At 43.3% G+C, this 20,823-nt stretch overlaps 1 protein-coding gene across 6 annotated transcripts in view; it reads left to right on the top strand.

The window, feature by feature from the left end:
• Positions 1 to 20,823, top strand: part of BBS4 (Bardet-Biedl syndrome 4) — a 53,943-nt gene that overhangs the window by 19,945 nt on the left and 13,175 nt on the right. For 4 of the 6 annotated variants that reach the window (XM_077264127.1, XM_077264128.1, XM_077264125.1 and 1 more), the window contains exons 3-9: positions 720 to 799; positions 1,867 to 1,930; positions 3,063 to 3,174; positions 6,518 to 6,590; positions 7,084 to 7,137; positions 8,193 to 8,320; positions 13,504 to 13,558. In XM_077264127.1, the coding sequence (XP_077120242.1) occupies positions 720 to 799; positions 1,867 to 1,930; positions 3,063 to 3,174; positions 6,518 to 6,590; positions 7,084 to 7,137; positions 8,193 to 8,320; positions 13,504 to 13,558 (566 nt within the window). The remainder of the gene's footprint in view (positions 1 to 719; positions 800 to 1,866; positions 1,931 to 3,062; positions 3,175 to 6,517; positions 6,591 to 7,083; positions 7,138 to 8,192; positions 8,321 to 13,503; positions 13,559 to 20,823) is intronic. The other 2 variants (XM_077264124.1, XM_077264126.1) reach the window with 1 other exon arrangement.

Raw genomic sequence — 20,823 nt, 5'->3', positions numbered from 1 at the left:
CTCTTTTCCCAGCCTTGGAACTGCTTTAGGATGTTCCATGGTCTCCTATGTTCAATGAAGCATTAGACAAAAGAGGATTTTGGTTACTTAAGGTAAAATCCCTCTCTCTAAATCTTTATTGGGGGACACAGTTCCCGCCCTGTTGTGTATATGTTGGGGTTTGTCTTAGTTGTTCTTGTTGCTTCTCCTACTGCTTTCTCCCCAACTGAATAGCTTTGTTCCAGTTGATGGGTGTACCCTGCCGAGGAGGAGCTAATTTTTTGCCTAGTGTTAGGCTCCTAATGGAAGCAGCACAAACCCATGGTCTACTGTGTCCCCCAATGTCAAGAAAGGGATTTTACGGAAAATACCCCAAATCCTCTTTTACTTTTAAAAATGCAAATAGTTGTGGTGTGACTTATTATAATAGGGCGACTTATTATAATAGGGCAGCATGGTGGCTCAGTGGTTAGCACTGCAGCCTTGCAGCGCTGGAGTCCTGGGTTCAAATCCCACAAAGGACAACATCTGCAAGGAGTTTGTATGTTCTCCCCGTGTTTGCGTGGGTTTCCTCCAAGTACTCCGGTTTCCTCCCACATTCCAAAGACATACTGATAGGGAATCTAGATTGTGAGCCCCAATGAGGACAGCGATGATAATGTGTGCAAACTGTAAAGCGCTGGGGAATATGTTAGCGCTATATAAAAATAAAGATTATTATTATTATAAATTATTTTCAGTTGCAGAACTCCCTATCCTGGAAAGAAGAAACTGGCTCATTCACCTGCACTATGTCCATAAAGATTACGAGGCTTGTAAAGTGAGTTGTTATTGATTCCTTATTCACACTTGCATTGCTTCTATGACGTCAGTTTTGTATTTTTTTCATGGCCAGAATAATGTGATTTATTGCATTATCGCATTCAGTTAAACTGGAGACCTGACATACACAATATGGAGAGAGAGGATCAGGGCAAAGGATCACAATGAATCTCAGGCCTCATTCAGACGTCTTTTTTATCTGTGCTTTACCCAGTTACAACACGTACCCATTATATTCTATATAGCTGTTCACATGTCCATTTATTTTTTTTATTTATTGCAAGCCGTGTGTCCACAGAAAAATCATAGAGATATGTTTTCATTTTTTGGTTCGAAGCGAAGATCAAACTCTTGCAATTCTATGGAGCTTTGCAAATGGCTGCTTGCACACAGATACCATCCATGTGCTCTCCATTTTTAACATTGTAGGAAGGAGGACCTTTGCATTTTTTTCTCTTAGCATATGAGAAAATCATTGATGGTAATAAATGGCACACTGGGCAAACACTGATAAAAATCTTATCCAACACACATGCTTGAAAAAACAGACATCTCAATAAGGCAATAATAAGTGTTTTCTATCCCTTAAAGGGATTGTTCAGCTTTAGGGCACAAGTCTGCAGTAACTGTATGTGACTGCAGACTTGTGAATCCTCGCAGCGCATGCACAGTGGCGGCGAGGGGAGCAGACTGTCATGTGACGATGTGCATACTTCCGGCCCCATTCCGACTAGATTGTGTCTTGCCTCCTTCAATACACCTGCATTGAGCTAGGCCGCACACGTCTATTCGGCATGTGACCTGGTGCCAGAGAATCTTCACAGCATACAGTGCGTGTGATAGGAGGATTCACAAGTCTGCTGTCACAGAGAGTGACTGCAGACTTGTACCTTAAGGCCGGACAACCCCTTTAATGAATTGTGTGATAATGCTGGTGTGACTCTTACATAAATATTAATGTAAAATATATGCTGTATGTATCACAAAGTTAGCATAGGCCTTGGAGACCATAGATGGCCATGATTCTATAGCAATGGACTTGATATTAATTATGTATATTTCCAGGCTGCGATTAAGGAGCAGCTCCAGGCTACAGAGGGTGTGTGTGAATATGCTGTCTATGTGCAAGGTAAGAAGAAAAAAGATGTACATGAAAACATATAAGCCACCTAGCTGTTCTTTGTTCTGTTCACAATTCCTTTACCACTAGATTTATTATTTAGTTGCCTGATTTCTTACATTTTATGCCTTTTTTCTCTAATGTAGCTGAATAGTTTATTCTTTCACCTGCTTTCTATATTCAGTTACTCCATATTAGATCACATGTAGTAACAGAAGCATACAGACTAGATCACGTGAAGTCATTATTGCCCTCTACTCCTCTTTGGTCAGACCTCAGCTGGAATACTGTGGGCAGTTTTGGGCACCACATTTTAATAAAAGATATCAACAAACTGGAGCAAGTTCAGAGAAGAGCGACCAGAATGGTGACCGGTCTGCAAACCATGTCCTATGAGGAACGGTTAGGCTATGTACACAAGTTGCGGATTCCATTGTAGATTTTTCCACGCGGATTCACCGTGGATTATCTGCGGATTGTATTCCGATTTTGTGCTTTTTACACCTGCGGATTCCAATTATGGAACAGGTGTAAAACCCTGCGGAATCCGCACAAAGAATTGACATGCTGCGGAACTGAAGCGTTTCCACGCGGAATTTTCTGCAGCATGTGCACAGCGGATTTGGTTTTCCATAGGTTTACATGGTACTGTGCAAGGCATGGAAAACTGCTGCGGATCCGCAGGGCCAAATCCGCAACGTGTGCACATACCCTTACAGGATTTGGGAATGTTTACCTTGCAAAAAAGACTGAGAGGAGACTTAATAGCTGTCTACAAATATCCCAAGGGCTGTCACATTGTAGAAGGATCATCTTTATTCTCATTTGCACAAGGAAAGACTAGAAGCAATGGGATGAAACTGAATGGGAGGAGACAGAGTAGATATTAGAAAAAACTTTTTGACAGTGAGGGTGATCAATGAGTAACAGGCTGCCACAAGAGGTGGTGAGGTCTCCTTCAATGGAAGTCTTCAAACAGAGGCTGCACAGACATCTGTCTGGGATGATTTAGTGAATCCTGCGTTGAGCAGGGGGTTGGACCAGGTAACCCAGGAGGTCCCTGCCAACTCTAACATTGTATGATATATTAATCAGGTTATTATTGTAGCAATTTCATAATTTTATTTTTTTTTCTTTCTAGCGTTGATCTTAAGATTAGAAGGGAAAATCCAGGAATCTCTTGAACTTTTCCAAACATGTGCAATCTTGAATCCAACAAGTCCTGATAACCTGAAACAAGTTGCTCGATCCCTGTAAGATTTTTGCTATTTCACTTTAACAAATTTTTACAAGCTCAGTTTTGATTATTGTATCGGCTTTCATGCCATTATTAAAGGGAATTTGTCAACAGATTTTTGCTACCTCATTTGAGAGTAGCATAATGTAGGAAAAGAGGCCCTGATTCCAGTAATGTATTACTTTATTTACTGGGTGCAGCAGTTGTGACATAATCAGAGTCTTAGGCTACTTTCACACTAGCGTTTTTGGCTGCACGTCGCAATGCGTCGTTTAGGAGAAAAAACGCATCCTGCAAAGTTGTCTGCAGGATGCGTTTTTTCCCCATAGACTAACATTACCGATGCATTGCGACGCAGTGCCACACGTTGCAACCGTCGGGCGACGGTTGCGTCATGTTTTGGCGCACCGCCGCCACAAAAAAAACGTTACATGTAACTTTTTTTGTGTGTCGGGACCGCCCCGTACCGACGCTAGTGTGAAAGCAGCCTTAGATGTAGAATGCAGCAGAGCTGAGAAAGCTAACCCCACCCACACCACAGCTCTTTATGTACATTGTCTATATAAACAGTGAGCTGCTCATCACAGGAGGGGGGTGGAGTCTCACTAGCATGCACAATTGCTGTAGTCCTTGCAGTGATGAATACCAGGTGATAAAACCTGCATAATAAGTAAACACCATAACACAGCCTGATAAGTGACACATTGTTGCAAAAACCTGTTGACAGATTCCCATTAAGTGTGGCCTAGAATGATTGTAGTGCAACCGCAGCATTGATGGCAATGTATTAAAGGGGTTTTCCACCACTTATTTTCTTTTGGAGAAAATGCTTTCTTTGCATTATAGTCATGTTTCTAAATCCTTCCACTTACCTTTTTCTCTATTTGCTAGCTACCTCTCGGGCTTGTTTTACTGTAACATGATCACCTAAACTGTTCCTCTCTTGTTTTGATTTCGCACCTCGGAGGATTCTTCCACATTTTTTTCAGCACTACATTTCCCATAAATCCTAACACTCCTCTAAATCAGTGAACGATTCCCCTACAGCACCTCCCTCCTTAACCAGCCCACTATTTCCAGTGTGCTTTATTTTGACAAGCTACTTGCAATAGGGGCAAATGGACAGATTGTGGAAAATCCCTTTAATTAGTACAATTCAAGTGCGACAAATGATCACAAGTTGAGGTTGAATACAACCTTGGAAACGTAGCACACACAATCAACTCTTATTATTTCAGTAGATGTGTCATCTTTCATGTTGTGCAGTAGAAATGCGCCATTTATCATCACTAACTAGAACTTCATCTTTACACAGCATAAAAAAAGAAAAATGTTGCACAGTAGAATCAGATATAAAGCATTTTCACAACCGAAATGCACAATTTGTTTGTGATCCAGTATGACACCACATAACCTTTAGGTTTTCTTCAGAATAGGAAGAGAAAATGAGAATCGTTAAATCAGATGAAGCAGAGTTGAAGAGGCTGCAACTGGCATAACATAGTAGTAGATAGCAAGAAAGCTGAGGACATTTAATGGGTGAGGAACTGTGGTAGGTGAGATGAGTTATATAGGAAGTCCTATGGCAGGACTGCGATGTAGTGGGGTAAAGTCCGTGATATAGCAAAGCTGTGTTTGTCATGGAATCCGATTCAGAGCTCACAGCAGTTTGATAGAGTTGACTCAGCGATGTAGCAGATCTTGGTTTGTCTCAAGTCCAAAGTAGAACGGACCCGTGGTATAGCAGAGTATCCAGTGATTTAGCAGAGCTTGATTTGTCACAAGTCCTACGAAAATTTGGCCAGTAGGATTGGTGGAGTTTCTTATAGCAGAGGTAGGTTTGTTCTGTGATCAACAAATTCAGAAATGATGAAGCACTCCACAACCGTGTTGTGGATACCAACTACCAGAATACTCAGGCAGCAAATCATCGCCTGAGCTGTGTTATAAGGCCTGGAGGTATCATGTCAGAGGTATGGGCTGGGTTGCCATGGCAACCTGATGTGCCAAGAGGCAGAGAGAGATGGCTAGGAGGAGGACATATTGCCCAGTAATGGTTCCAGGAGAGGGTTTCATTGTGTTACATGTACAGATGTACCAAGTACTTTATTTTGGATGGAGAGGGTGCACTATACACATACAAGTACTGCGCTTGTCTGTACATGTGTCCATTATAATGTGACTCTCAAGAGACAAATTCTCATAAATGCACTCAATTACCATTGAAGTGCTTGTGCACCAAAAGTCTTTGAAATGATTTTCTGATAAACCATATACAAGTCGTTACTAGAAGCCACGTAGAGCGCAGATATCCCTATGGTAATGCGAGGAGATTTCACAGACTTCTTTCATAAATGGCTGATTGCTTTGAAGGTCTGTCGCCATTGAGTGGTTTTGATGTTTGTCCATTAGGGGACCGACATTGATTATATAGGCACCTAGGGATGTACACATAGTCCTGAAAGTATCTCACTTTCACATTACATTTAATGTTTTCTATGTTTTAAATGTAAATCGAACGTAATCATTGTATAATGTGACGCCAGACAATGATACAGTGTATTTTACTTCATTTAATAAAAACCTGTTTATTTCCAGTTAATGGGAACATTTTCATTGCTATCCAGAGGCTGCAAGGCCCCTTTCACACATCAGTTTTTTGCCATCAGTCACAGTCCGTTGGATCGACGGATCCGTCGCAGATTGTGGAAAAACTGATGCGACGGATCCGGTTTTTGGACTGATCCGACTAGCGGATCTGGCTAATTGGATCGGAGCATGCTCAGTTAAAAAAACGGAATCCATCGCCATAGGCTTCCATTGTAGCAAACGACGGTCGGCGACTGAACCGTCGCTGTCCGTTTTATCGACGTGCGCAAAAAACGTTACTTTGTCCATTGTAATTTTCGATGAATCCGGCGAGCGACGGATGAAACGTGAGGCCATCTGTCGCTAATACAAGTCTATAAGAAAAAAAGCGGATCCGGCAGGATCAGTCGCCGGATCCGTTTTTTTCAAAATTCGACGGTTTGCGACTGATTGCAAAAAACTGATGTGTGAAAGGGGCCTAAGCTTCCTGTTCTCTGGATCCATAGATTTACCGTACTTCTGGTGCAATGTAACGAAGCATCAGAACAAAGGATTGATAAAATGATATCCACGTCTCATCTGTGAGAGGTCTTAGATCTGTATAGGTTGTAAACCTTTTAGATGTAAATCAAAATGCATCTGTTCCTTAACAGCAAAAAATATCTAGAAAATGAATGTTTTTTAGTATCTTTTTGTACAGAAAATCCCTTTTGTTCGCCATTCTCGATAGTTCTATGTCTTATGGATTTCTTTTTTTTTTTTTTCTTCAGGTTTTTGCTGGGGAAGCACAGAGCAGCCGTTGAGGTTTACAATGAGGCAGCGAGACTCAATAATAAAGACTGGGTACGGTGTGAATCTGCTCTCATTATTACGTCTCCAAGGTCCTCCTGGTCTACCAGCCATGGGACATTCACCAAGCTGTAGCTCCATCACTTCTCCTTCATACTGTATTTCTGTGGTTGGTTATAATGTGATACATTGCGCTAGTGTAAGAGAAGGCAATGTTGCTCTAATAAACTGCATATAAATTTGACTTGGGTTGCAATCATCAGGAGTGCAAAACGCTGGGAGACAGGGAAGTGGTGCTCTGTTGAGAAGAGAATAACCCTTCTGCTCCTTTTGAAGGGCAATGCTAATTGTAGAGATGGGAAAGGCCATTAAGACTACAGGAGACAGTGTTCCTACTGTGGGAACGTTCTAGAGGAGAGGCATACTATCCGGTGTGGAGTTTACGGTGACGACCAGCTCCTACCCTTAGTAGCTGGGCTCCTAGACTTAATCATGCTTAGTTCAGGTTGTGTTATCTATTTATTCCTGCTTGCATTTTATTCTTTAGGAAATCTGCCACAACTTGGGAGTTTGTTACCTATACCTGAAGGACCTCAGCAAGGTAGGACATGTGAAATAAAGGTTTCATATCAGTCTGCTTGTTTTATTTTTAAAGAGTGAGCACTGGCCATAAATTTCACCAGCGCTCAGGAGTAGGTCAGCCACAAATATGTGAGTAACACATACTGCAGAGTCAGACTACACACAGTGGGGGAGCTCCATTAAAGCTTTTTCGCCAGCTTTCTGGTTAAAAAAAAAAAAAAAAAGCTTTGGAAAGTTGCAATTTTTTACAAAAGTTTGCGCAAAAAAATCAGCTTCTTCTTTTTTCACGACAATGGGTGGCGTTTTCTCCACTTCAAATCTTACTCCAGCTGGGGCTGGAGTAAGCCTTGTGGCAAGATGTACATAGTGGTGCACGCTACTATGTGTTTCGCTTGATTCATTAAGAGTAGTGATGAGCGAACGTGCTGGGATACGGTGTTATAGGATACGGGGTTATAGGATACGGGGTTATAGGATACGGGGTTATAGGATACGGTGTTATCTGAGCATGCTCATATGTTAACACAGAGTGTCTTCGGCTTGCTCGAAAAATATGTTAGTCACCTCACCTGTATGTCTCTAGGCTGTTCGACAGCCGCAACACATGCAGGGATTACCTGTTTGTTAGGCAATCCCTGCTTGTGTTGCGACTGTCGAACAGCCATGAGAGATGCATGTGTGGGTACTCTAACCTATTATTTGAGCACGCTTTTTAAGTGGGAGAACTTGCACAGTTGGTGGCTGACTAAATAAATACTTTTTTTCCCCACTGTACATGAAACTCTTTTCACAGACTATCTTTTCATTTTAGCTGCAGCTGATCAAATAAAAATATCTGCAGAGGTGCAATCATTGTCCTTTACTTCTTAATTGCAGCAGTTGCAACTATTGAAATCTAGACTCGCTGTACAGTTTGTATCGGGGTTTTCCAGATTTTTGCAGGCATGTTATATGGGAAAGCTCTTAGTAGATACTTTGCGGGTGTAGGTGGATAGCATTGGCAGCATGCTTGTGTTTTGTATGTGCTTTTAGGCAGTTTTGTTACCCATTATAACATTTCTATTTTCTATGAAGGGTAAAGAGCAGCTGAATCTTGCTCTTCAATTGCACAGACAAGAGCTCAGCGCCATGACCTTGGGAAAGATCCAGCTTATGGAGGGAGACATGGAGGGCGCTATCCAGACCTATTTGCAGGCACTGCAGTGAGTATTCGCCTGATCATTCTGCTGTCCAACTTGAATGCTCTGTTTTCTAACTGAATTGAGTACTGGAAAAATAAATCTTTCTGTATTTTTTGGCAAAAAGGGCTAATCTTTTCCTGAACAATACTTGATTTATTAAAGAGATGTTCTGGTTACACAAAATTCATTACTCTTCCTAAAGGCACAGTCAGATGTCCATATAAATAGGAACGGGATCGGAAACACTGTAAATGGACTGTCTGGAAGCTATCCTACCCGAGTGTGCCAGCTTCATGTATTTCAATGCATCTGTCATGCTCTAGTTGAGAGCAGCAGCCGGCCAGTCCGTGCAATGCGTTCCGATTTATACAGCCATCTGACAGCGCCCTAAGGTTTGGAGATCATTATCAGATCTGTGGGGGTCTGACTCGGCAGCCCTGTAGATCAGCTAACTGAAGGCGCCACAGAGCACTATGCTTCCTTCATTGTGAGTTATTTTTGCTTTATTTTCCTTTTTTTAACACAATACAAATATTAATTAGCAACTATTAGAATCATAAAAATGATGTAATAATAATAAATATCCTCATTAACTACTGAAACCACTTTAAACCCTTAAAGGGCCACTGTCACCCCCTCCAGCCGTTATAAACTAAAAGAGCCATCTTGTGCAGCAGTAATGCTGCATTCTAACAAGGTGGCTCTTTTAGTTTTAGGTTCAAGCATACCCCAAATAAAGCGTTTTTATACTTAGCCACAATTCCTGTCTCTAGCCACGTAGGCGGCTCCTCACTCCCCAGCTTGGCCAGCTCCTCTGCCGTCACTCACATCTTCCTGCGCTTTCGGCGCCGCCCCCTCAGCGCTGTTATCGTTTCAAATCCGGCGCCTGCTCTGTGTACTGGTGTCCTGCGCAGACGCAGTAAGCTCTGGCCGTCTAATGTAATGGCTGATACCAGAGAACAAAAGACATCCACAGAACACCAGGATGGATCTGCTGCACAGCAAATAGCTGTAGGACCTGCGATGATGTCACTGCCATGTGATTAGGGTGACAGTGGCCCTTTAACGACTGCTGATACGCCTTTTAATAGCAGCAGTTAAGGGTACTTATTCCTCAGCGCCGCTTTTTAACGGCGCTGAGAAATAAGTGTGCAGCGCCCCCAGCGTCGGAATTTCTCCGGGGTCTCGGTAACGGTGACCATAACAAAAAAAAAAGTCCAATTTCCCATTTAATTTCTTTCCCCTCTGATGTGATTGCACATCAGAGGAGAGAGAAATGGGGTCCCCTGATATAACCCCCCCATGAAGTCCCCTGGCCGGCGGTGTCTTCCGAGAAGAAAGTGGCGGGCGCATGCGCAGTGCACCCTCTGAGATCTCCGGCCGCCACCCGGCAACAATAGGAAATTTTTCCTATTGGTTCATTTTGATCACTGTGATAGACCCTATCACAGTGATCAAAATAAAAAAAATAGTAAATCAAAACCCCCTTCATCACCCGCTTAGTTGTATAAATAATAAAATAAAAAAAGTATTCAATTTTTCCGTTCGGGTTGGGGCTATGGTTAGGTTAGGGTTGGGGCTACGGTTAGGGTAGGGCTAGGGTTAGGGTTGGGCTAAAGCTAGGGTTGGGCTATGGTTAGAGTTGTGGTTAGGGTTGTAGTTATGGTTGGGATTAGGGTTAGGGGTGTGTTAGGCTTATGGTTGGGATTAGGGTTAGGGGTGTGTTGGGATTACGGTTGGAGTTAGAATTGGGGGGTTTCCACTGTTTACGTACATCATGGGGTCTTCAAACTTGACTTGGCGCCACCATTGATTCCAGCCAATTTTGTGTTCAAAAAGTTAAACAGTGCTCTCTCCCTAATGAGCCCTGCCATGCACCCAAATAGTGGCTTTCCCTCACATACGGGGTTTTGACGTACTCGGGAGTTTTTGCACAACAAATTTTGTGGTCCATTTTCTCCTGATACCCTTGTGAAAATAAAAAAAATTGGTTCCAAAATAATTTTTTTGTGAAAAAAGTTAAATGTTCATTTTTTTCCTTCCACATTGCTTTAGCTCTCTTGAAGCACCTGAAGGGTTTATAAACTTCTTGAATGTGGTTTTGCGCACCTTGAGGGGTGCAGTTTTTAGAATGGTGTCATTTTGGGGTATTTTCTGTTATATTGACCCCTCCAAACTCACTTCAAATGTGAGGCGGTCCCTAAAATAAAGTTTTGTAAATTTTGTTGGAAAAAATGAGAAATCGCTGGTCAACTTTTAACCTTTATAACGTGCTAAGAAAAAAATCATTTTTCCAAAATTGTGCTGATGTAAAGTAGACATGTGGGAAATGTTATTTGTTAACTATTTTGTGTGACATATCTCTCTGATTTAAGGGTACAAAAATTAAAAGTTCGAAAATTGCAAAATTTTCAAACATTTTTTGCCAAATTTCCATTTTTTTAAAAATAAATAAATAAGTTATATTGAAGAAATGTTACCACTAACATGAAGTACAATATGTCACTAAAAAGCAGTCTCCGAATAAGTGGGATCCATTGAAGCGTTCCAGAGTTATAACTTCATAAAGTAACAGTGGTCAGAATTGTAAAATGTGGCTTGGTCATTATGTACCAAATTGTCTCTGTCGCTAAGGGGTTAATAAGAAGATGGGAGATCCTTCAAGCTCCCCTAGACCCGTGTATAATTATAATACTGTCACTAACACATTTATGACTCTAGAACGATATTGTGAAGTAGCATAGAAAAGATTTAACAACTAAAGAGTCATATATCCATACGCCATACATACAACTTTATACACAACACCAAGTCATGCTTGTCCCCATGCCCATCTACCCCCATGGTCTCTTAAAGGGAAGGTGTCATAAAAAAAAATGTTTCCAGCGATTGAAAAAATGTAAAGAATTAATGTTTACATTTTCTTTAAAAACATAATTATTTGTTTATAATTTAGTAAAATATGAAAAATAATTTTAAAACGTTTGGCATTTCCACTTTTAAACACTAGGGGGAGCAGCTAATGAAATTTGACAAAAACCTAGTGTACAATTAGCTCACATTACAGCACTGCAGTAATTATGGGCGGAGTCTGCTGACGTGTGTGATGTCTCCTCTCCTCCCCTTCTGGTGTTTGCTAGGGGATAAGAGAGGATGAGATTCAGGAACCCAGTGAGCAGCCATTTTGTTGGTGACTGCAGAGTTATACTGACAAGTAGACAGTCACAGAGGATGGCAGGCAGCAAGGATTCTGGGAGATATATGGTGGAGGGAGCAGAGTGACAGCAGCACAGAGTATTTCAGGAGAGCAGTGTGCAGGTCTATGGGAGGCACCATGTTCAGTGCGCGGAGCAGCCAGGGATTGTACATAGAGCGCTGTCTTTTATACACATGGATGGACCGTCTGCTCCACAGAAATCCAGGAAACAGTTCTGCTGATTTGGCCTGTTCTGATCCAGACATTGCATGCTAAGACCCCATTCCCCTCCTCAGATCCTGTCCTGGCGATGTGTGAAAGCGAGGTGACAGGCGCAGTCCGGGGTGACGCTGGGAAGGAAATGTAGTCATATAGTAACGATAAAAATGAGACCCCTCTCTTCAGCTGCCTCACCAGCCTTCCCCTGACTGCACCTAACTGGAGGTCATGCTGCCCCCTCTATTACCCCAGACCCGCGTGTGCAGCTGCTCAGCCAGAACAACCCTAGAATGGGTCCCCTTTCTGAAGATAATACTGCCATAGTGTTCTCACATAATGCCACCATATAGATCACACATAATACTGTAATACACAGGACAGGATTAGATACACATCTCAGCACATTATCACACAGGGTAGGATTAGATACACGGCTCAGCAGACAGTATCACACAGGAGAGGATTAGATACACAGTCAGCACAGTAACACACATGGGAGGAGATTCACTGCTCAGAGTCAGCATCACAAAGGATAGGATTAGATTGCCTGTCCCCCTCCCCCACTGATACTTACTTCATGGCTCCCTGCTGAGTCCCTAGTTTCTCCCTCCCATCCATGGTCTCCTCCTTCTCCTCCTCCTATAACCACAGGGCTCCTGCGATTATACTGGGAAACTGGAGCTCACAGATGCACTGTGAGCTCCAGAAAGATGGCACCGATCTCCTGCCTCTGTTGTGGTGTGGATGGCTCAGGGGGCATGGCCAGATCACAGCAGGGAGCAGCTCAATGCAAAGTATAGGATCGGATGCCGACCGCAGGTGTCTATGCCCAGGGCTGCCGTATTTGCAGAGTGTAAGTGTCGTGCAGCTACACTTACACTCCTGCAAAGCAAAATGGCGGCGCCCAGTGGCTGAAAAAAAAAATTAATAATAAAAAAAAATGTTAAAGTAAAAAAATGTAAATTTGTATTAAAATTAATTGTTTATATAAACAATCATTTTTAATACAAAAAATAAAATGCAGCACCTTCCCTTTAAGTCATTTTGGGCAATATTGTTTTCTTGCATATCACAATCTTTATTAACAACAAAATTAGTAATCGTGCAATTATCACATTGGCCAATGGGGCTTTTTTAGTCTCATACCTCCTATCCTTTCACAAAGAGCTGTCTGCAAGGCTTCTTATTATCAAGGCTTCTTATTATTATTACAATGACACCCAACACCTTAATAGTCAGCTGATATCTGACACAGGATCTACCAATCACAATAGGTGTTATCACAGCTGACCCTGCTCCCCCACCCATCACAATGACTTTTGCACGTGATCATTAGATGCTTCAATACAAAAAATAGGGCAAAATCTGTTCATTGCTGCTAATGTACATGTGTTATTTCCTGAAATAACAGGAAGTTAGTCTAAAAAAGCTCCAGTGGAAAGTGTTTTAGTGGTAAGATTTCTATTTTATTTTTTTTAATACAGATTGTGATATGTAAAGGAAAAAACACTGTAAACCTTTTTTTAAAAATACTTTTAACATAAAACCCTAATTCATACAATAGGCCTCAAGGATTGTCCATCAGTTTTGTAGTCCTGATAAACCCCTTGAATATACTTATCATTTGTATCTAATAATGCTTTTTGCCACCCAAAAAAAGTACAATATTGCAGAATATTTTGGCATTGTTAAATTTCTACAGTGTAACGTACTAATTGTAAAACACACAAAGAATTTTATGAAAACTTATTGTGAATGTAATATACATGTCAAATCTATGACTTCACAGGTTGTCTCCAGAGAGTACGGAGCTGTTAACCACACTAGGACTCCTGTATTTACAGGTGATGACAAAGCTAAAATCCAATTCTTATCATTCGTCTCCTTCACATATACTTTTTTTTTTTTTTGTTTGTGTGTTTTAAAATGCAAGTAAAATATTCTATTTGTTTCAATGTTTTTTTATTACACTTTTTTTTTTTTTTTTAATTTGTGTTGACTTTTTTTTGGAGAAGTCTGTGGAGCCAAACTCACACAGATAATATCTCCGATCAACTCACATTGGCAATATGACATCAAGCTTTTAATAAAGGCCATTGCCATTCAATATGACCTCCTTCTTTACATCCAGACAAAAGCAGCATAGAACCATAAATATCTAAGTCCAGCTTGGACCAGCATGATGTCTACTTATACTATGGAGAAAAATGCTTTGGCTAAAACATGCGTTGTTTTGCCGGCAATCTCAGAAATCTCATGCACACACCAAATTTTTATTTCCCTGACTGAAATTGGAAAACTGCTTCGTTTTTTGAAAACTACAGCATGTCACTTCTTTCAGCGTTTCAATGAGTAAGTGCAAAAACGCAGCAGAAAATTCAGGTTTTGCTGCCTTTTTGGTGCAAAAACCTAAGGAAGTTACATCATGTTTTTTGGTGGGGCACTAAACTTTATCAGCATGTACAAAAGACAAAAAAAATGCCGTAAAACCTGCTGTTTGTAAGCAGCTACTTTACTGACAAAGAAAGCAGGTTTTACCTGCAGAAAAAAATGCAACGTGTGAATATAGCCTTAAGATTTGTGTGAAAATCCGAAAATATGGAAAATTCTCAAGGGTTCACACACTTTCAAGCACCACTGTGCGTGCATTTTTTTTTACATTTTACAGACTTATAGTACTTATCACAAAAAGTTACCCCTCCTTTTTCATTTTAATATAGTACAGGTAAAAATAGAAAACAAATAATTGAAGAATCCTTAAGGAATAAGCTTTTAAAACTATGAAACAAGATATGCAAATGATATGCTAATATCACTAGCATTTTAAAGTTGCTGCAATTTCCTGACCTATCCAGCGGTATCACGTCACCCCACAACGCGTATCTGCTGTCAGAAGTTTTTTTTCATCTGGCAGATATATTAATTATTAGTGATGCGTGAACGTGCTCTGATAACTTTTATCCAATCACGCTTGGGTGTCATCTGAGCATCTGGGCGTGCTCGTAGGTTATGTTCGAGTCCCTGCGGCTGCATGAGTTGCGGCTGTTAGACAGCCTGAACACGTGGGGATTGCCTGTTTGTTAGACAGCCTGAACACGTGGGGATTGCCTGTTTGTTAAACAGCCTGAACATGTGGGGATTGCCTGTTAGACAGCCTGAACACGTGAGCATTGCCTGTTTGTTTGACAGCCTGAACACGTGGGCATTGCCTGTTTGTTAGACAGCCTGAACACGTGGGCATTGCCTGTTTGTTAGACAGCCTGAACACGTGGGCATTGCCTGTTTGTTAGACAGCCTGAATACGTGGGGATTGCCTGTTTGTTAGACAGCCTGAACATGTGGGGATTGCCTGTTTGTTAGACAGCCTGAACTTTAGAAGAAAACAACCGCACTCAAAGTGTAGATTTGCGTCATAAGTGTAAGGAATTTAATAGGGACACCACAGTGATACAATCAATTGTTCAAGTATTGCAGAGGTAGGTATTGTGGAGGTAACGTTTCGACCCGTACGTGGGCCTTTGTCAAACCTCACTGAAAGGTACAGAAACAAAAATTAGAAACATGCATGAAACAAACTATACATACGTAGCTAGTCAGATAAGAAAGTACAAGAATGCATGAGACAAAAATAAAAATCATACACATGTGGCTAGTCAAATAAGAGAGTATACACAGGAGAGCCCCATATAATATCACAATATATACAATATATACATAGTATGTACACAAAGAGCCCCGTGAGATGCGGGAGCAATGGCAGAGAATTACTGCCCAGCAAGGAGGCAAAAGCCAAGGAGGAGGGCCTCGTGGATAAACATAGTCTGATTGAAAAAATGCAAGTCTGGATCTAAGACAATACATGAGTATATGTTATAAACAGATGCTATAAACAGTTTTAATGCAGAGTGTAATGCATACCTGACCTTCAAGAAGGAAGAGAAGAAAGCAACGTGGAACGCGATGGCTCCTGAGGAGAGCAGAGAAAATAGTAAGGAGACAATAATCGTAGATAGGGAGGGCTATAAATAGGGATGCAGCGGCACAATAGTAGAAGAACTTGATGATAGCAGAAAGGCCAGTAATACAGGGTGAAGTGGGTATGTCTCTGAGGCTGGAGAGCTAGGAAATAAGGAAGGAAAAGCAGAGAGGGGTATAGATAAGGGCACTGCAGCACAATAGTGGAACACTGAATAATGGCAAAAGGTCAAAATAAAGTGCACATACCACTGGAACAGGATAACTAGGAGATCCGGAACGGCACGGATGCAGGGTAAAGTCCCTGGAAGAGCTGAAGCGCAAATGAAGGAAGGGGGGAAAAAAGTTGAAAATGACAAGCCACTGGGAAGAATGGAGAAGCGTCTGTGCATGAAATACCTGTGGGTCCAATGTCCAGGTATGGCGCCTAGGGTGTGCGCAGGGAGACAGTGGCTGTCATAGATATAGGTCCGGTACAGGAAATGGATGGGGCGTGGGGGGAAGGGCGGCAGTGACGTGCAGGGCGGCAAATGATGGTGGAACGCATGGTGGAGCGCAGGGGGCGGGCGCATGCGCTGTACGGAGTGGATGGTAACTGTGAGGATGACGTGGGAAACAGGGCGGTGAGCGCACAGGGGAGGGGCCAGGGTGGAGCACAGAGTGGAGCGCAGAGAGCAGGGACATGCGCGGTGTGCGGCGCCTCTGAGAGCACAGAAAGCCAGGCAGTTATGGCATATGCTTGCATCGCTTGGCCCCTCCCCTCGATATGCCGTCACTGCCTGGCCCAACACCGGCTCACTGGGCTCTCAGAGGCGCCGCACACTGCGCATGCGCCGCACATTACGCAGTGATATGCCATAACTGCCTGGCTTTCTGTGCTCTCAGAGGCGCCGCACACCGCGCATGTCCCTGCTCTCTGCGCTCCACTCTGCGCTCCACCCTGGCCCCTCCCCTGTGCGCTCACCGCCCTGTTTCCCACGTCATCCTCACAGTTACCATCCACTCCGTACAGCGCATGCGCCCGCCCCCTGCGCTCCACCATGCGTTCCACCATCATTTGCCGCCCTGCACGTCACTGCCGCCCTTCCCCCCACGCCCCATCCATTTCCTGTACCGGACCTATATCTATGACAGCCACTGTCTCCCTGCGCACACCCTAGGCGCCATACCTGGACATTGGACCCACAGGTATTTCATGCACAGACGCTTCTCCATTCTTCCCAGTGGCTTGTCATTTTCAACTTTTTTCCCCCCTTCCTTCATTTGCGCTTCAGCTCTTCCAGGGACTTTACCCTGCATCCGTGCCGTTCCGGATCTCCTAGTTATCCTGTTCCAGTGGTATGTGCACTTTATTTTGACCTTTTGCCATTATTCAGTGTTCCACTATTGTGCTGCAGTGCCCTTATCTATACCCCTCTCTGCTTTTCCTTCCTTATTTCCTAGCTCTCCAGCCTCAGAGACATACCCACTTCACCCTGTATTACTGGCCTTTCTGCTATCATCAAGTTCTTCTACTATTGTGCCGCTGCATCCCTATTTATAGCCCTCCCTATCTACGATTATTGTCTCCTTACTATTTTCTCTGCTCTCCTCAGGAGCCATCGCGTTCCACGTTGCTTTCTTCTCTTCCTTCTTGAAGGTCAGGTATGCATTACACTCTGCATTAAAACTGTTTATAGCATCTGTTTATAACATATACTCATGTATTGTCTTAGATCCAGACTTGCATTTTTTCAATCAGACTATGTTTATCCACGAGGCCCTCCTCCTTGGCTTTTGCCTCCTTGCTGGGCAGTAATTCTCTGCCATTGCTCCCGCATCTCACGGGGCTCTTTGTGTACATACTATGTATATATTGTATATATTGTGATATTATATGGGGCTCTCCTGTGTATACTCTCTTATTTGACTAGCCACATGTGTATGATTTTTATTTTTGTCTCATGCATTCTTGTACTTTCTTATCTGACTAGCTACGTATGTATAGTTTGTTTCATGCATGTTTCTAATTTTTGTTTCTGTACCTTTCAGTGAGGTTTGACAAAGGCCCACGTACGGGTCGAAACGTTACCTCCACAATACCTACCTCTGCAATACTTGAACAATTGATTGTATCACTGTGGTGTCCCTATTAAATTCCTTACACTTATGACGCAAATCTACACTTTGAGTGCGGTTGTTTTCTTCTAAAGTTATCTCTTCGGGTTCAACCAGCACCTACCATACGACTTCCAGAGTGCACGTCTTGTTTTTCTATTGTTAGACAGCCTGAACATGTGGGGATTGCCTGTTTGTTAAACAGCCTGAACATGTGGGGATTGCCTGTTAGACAGCCTGAACACGTGGGCATTGCCTGTTTGTTAGACAGCCTGAACACGTGGGCATTGCCTGTTTGTTGGACAGCCTGAACATGTGGGGATGCCTGTTTGTTAGACAGCCTGAACATGTGGGGATTGCATGTTTGTTAGACAGCCTGAACATGTGGGGATTGCCTGTTTGTTAGACAGCCTGAACACGTGGGGATTGCCTGTTTGTTAGACAGCCTGAACACGTGGGGATTGCCTGTTTGTTAGACAGCCTGAACATGTGGGGATTGCCTGTTTGTTAGACAGCCTGAACACGTGGGCATTGCCTGTTTGTTAGACAGCCTGAACACGTGGGCATTGCCTGTTTGTTAGACAGCCTGAACACGTGGGCATTGCCTGTTTGTTAGACAGCCTGAACACGTGGGCATTGCCTGTTTGTTGGACAGCCTGAACATGTGGGGATGCCTGTTTGTTAGACAGCCTGAACATGTGGGGATTGCATGTTTGTTAGACAGCCTGAACATGTGGGGATTGCCTGTTTGTTAGACAGCCTGAACACGTGGGGATTGCCTGTTTGTTAGACAGCCTGAACACGTGGGGATTGCCTGTTTGTTAGACAGCCTGAACACGTGGGGATGCCTGTTTGTTAGACAGCCTGAACACGTGGGCATTGCCTGTTTGTTAGACAGCCTGAACACGTGGGCATTGCCTGTTTGTTAGACAGCCTGAACACGTGGGCATTGCCTGTTTGTTGGACAGCCTGAACATGTGGGGATGCCTGTTTGTTAGACAGCCTGAACATGTGGGGATTGCATGTTTGTTAGACAGCCTGAACACGTGGGCATTGCCTGTTTGTTAGACAGCCTGAACACGTGGGGATTGCCTGTTTGTTAGACAGCCTGAACATGTGGGGATTGCCTGTTTGTTAGACAGCCTGAACACGTGGGCATTGCCTGTTTGTTAGACAGCCTGAACATGTGGGGATTGCCTGTTTGTTAGACAGCCTGAACACGTGGGCATTGCCTGTTTGTTAGACAGCCTGAACATGTGGGGATTGCCTGTTTGTTAGACAGCCTGAACACGTGGGCATTGCCTGTTTGTTAGACAGCCTGAGCATGTGGGGATTGCCTGTTTGTTAGACAGCCTGAACATGTGGGGATTGCCTGTTTGTTAGACAGCCTGAACATGTGGGGATTGCTTGTTAGACAGCCTGAACACGTGGGGATTGCCTGTTTGTTAGACAGCCTGAACACGTGGGGATTGCCTGTTTGTTAGACAGCCTGAACACGTGGGCATTGTGTTTGTTAGACAGCTTGAACATGTGGGGATTGCCTGTTAGACAGCCTGAACACGTGGGGATTGCCTGTTTGTTAGACAGCCTGAACATGTGGGGATTGCCTGTTAGACAGCCTGAACAAGTGGGGATTGCCTGTTTGTTAGACAGCTTGAACACGTGGGGATTGCCTGTTTGTTAGACAGCCTGAACATGTGGGGATTGCTTGTTAGACAGCCTGAACACGTGGGGATTGCCTGTTTGTTAGACAGCCTGAACACGTGGGGATTGCCTGTTTGTTAGACAGCCTGAACACGTGGGCATTGTGTTTGTTAGACAGCTTGAACATGTGGGGATTGCCTGTTAGACAGCCTGAACACGTGGGGATTGCCTGTTTGTTAGACAGCTTGAACACGTGGGGATTGCCTGTTTGTTAGACAGCCTGAACATGTGGGGATTGCTTGTTAGACAGCCTGAACACGTGGGGATTGCCTGTTTGTTAGACAGCCTGAACACGTGGGGATTGCCTGTTTGTTAGACAGCCTGAACACGTGGGCATTGTGTTTGTTAGACAGCTTGAACATGTGGGGATTGCCTGTTAGACAGCCTGAACACGTGGGGATTGCCTGTTTGTTAGACAGCCTGAACATGTGGGGATTGCCTGTTAGACAGCCTGAACAAGTGGGGATTGCCTGTTTGTTAGACAGCTTGAACACGTGGGGATTGCCTGTTTGTTAGACAGCCTGAACACGTGGGGATTGCCTGTTTGTTAGACAGCCTGAACACGTGGGGATTGCCTGTTTGTTAGACAGCCTGAACACGTGGGGATTGCCTGTTTGTTAGACAGCCTGAACACGTGGGCATTGCCTGTTTGTTAGACAGCCTGAACATGTGGGGATTGCCTGTTTGTTAGACAGCCTGAGCATGTGGGGATTGCCTGTTAGACAGCCTGAACACGTGGGCATTGTCTGCTTGTTAGACAGCCTGAACATGTGGGGATTCCATAACAGCCGCAGGGACTCGAACATAATATACGAGCACTCCCAAATGCTCAGGTTACACCCGAGCGTGTTTGGATAAGACGTTGTCAGAGCATGTCGCTCATCACTAATAATTACATACTTATTATCTGCACAGATGTGAGGGTATTGTAAAGGTGCATTTAGACTTGCTGACTTAAACAATGGCTGACCGGTCATGTTTGCCAATCGTCGGTCATGTAATACTTTGTGTGGACTGTCTGATTGCGCTACTGATGCACACAGAGCGATCAGTAATAGACTGTCATTGTGCTCGGCAGCACATTGTCGATTTTACATAGAACAATGTGCTGCTGAGAACAATAATTACTAATCAACCTTAAAAAATCATTTCACTCTCCGAACAAGCATTTCCCTCATTTATGGGGGTGTTTGGCAGCCTTTTTACAGTGGTGGATTATCGAGAAACAGGCATTCCTAGGAACGCTCATTCACATCATCGGTCAGTGTGAATGTACCCTGAAGGTGTCCTTACACGGGCAGTAGCTTTTCCACAAACACTTATTTAACCTACA

This window comes from Ranitomeya variabilis, chromosome 5 (assembly GCF_051348905.1).
Source record: "Ranitomeya variabilis isolate aRanVar5 chromosome 5, aRanVar5.hap1, whole genome shotgun sequence".
NCBI lineage: Eukaryota > Metazoa > Chordata > Amphibia > Anura > Dendrobatidae > Ranitomeya > Ranitomeya variabilis.
Note: the sequence above shows the minus strand (reverse complement) of the source record. Positions and strands in the feature narration are given on the sequence as shown.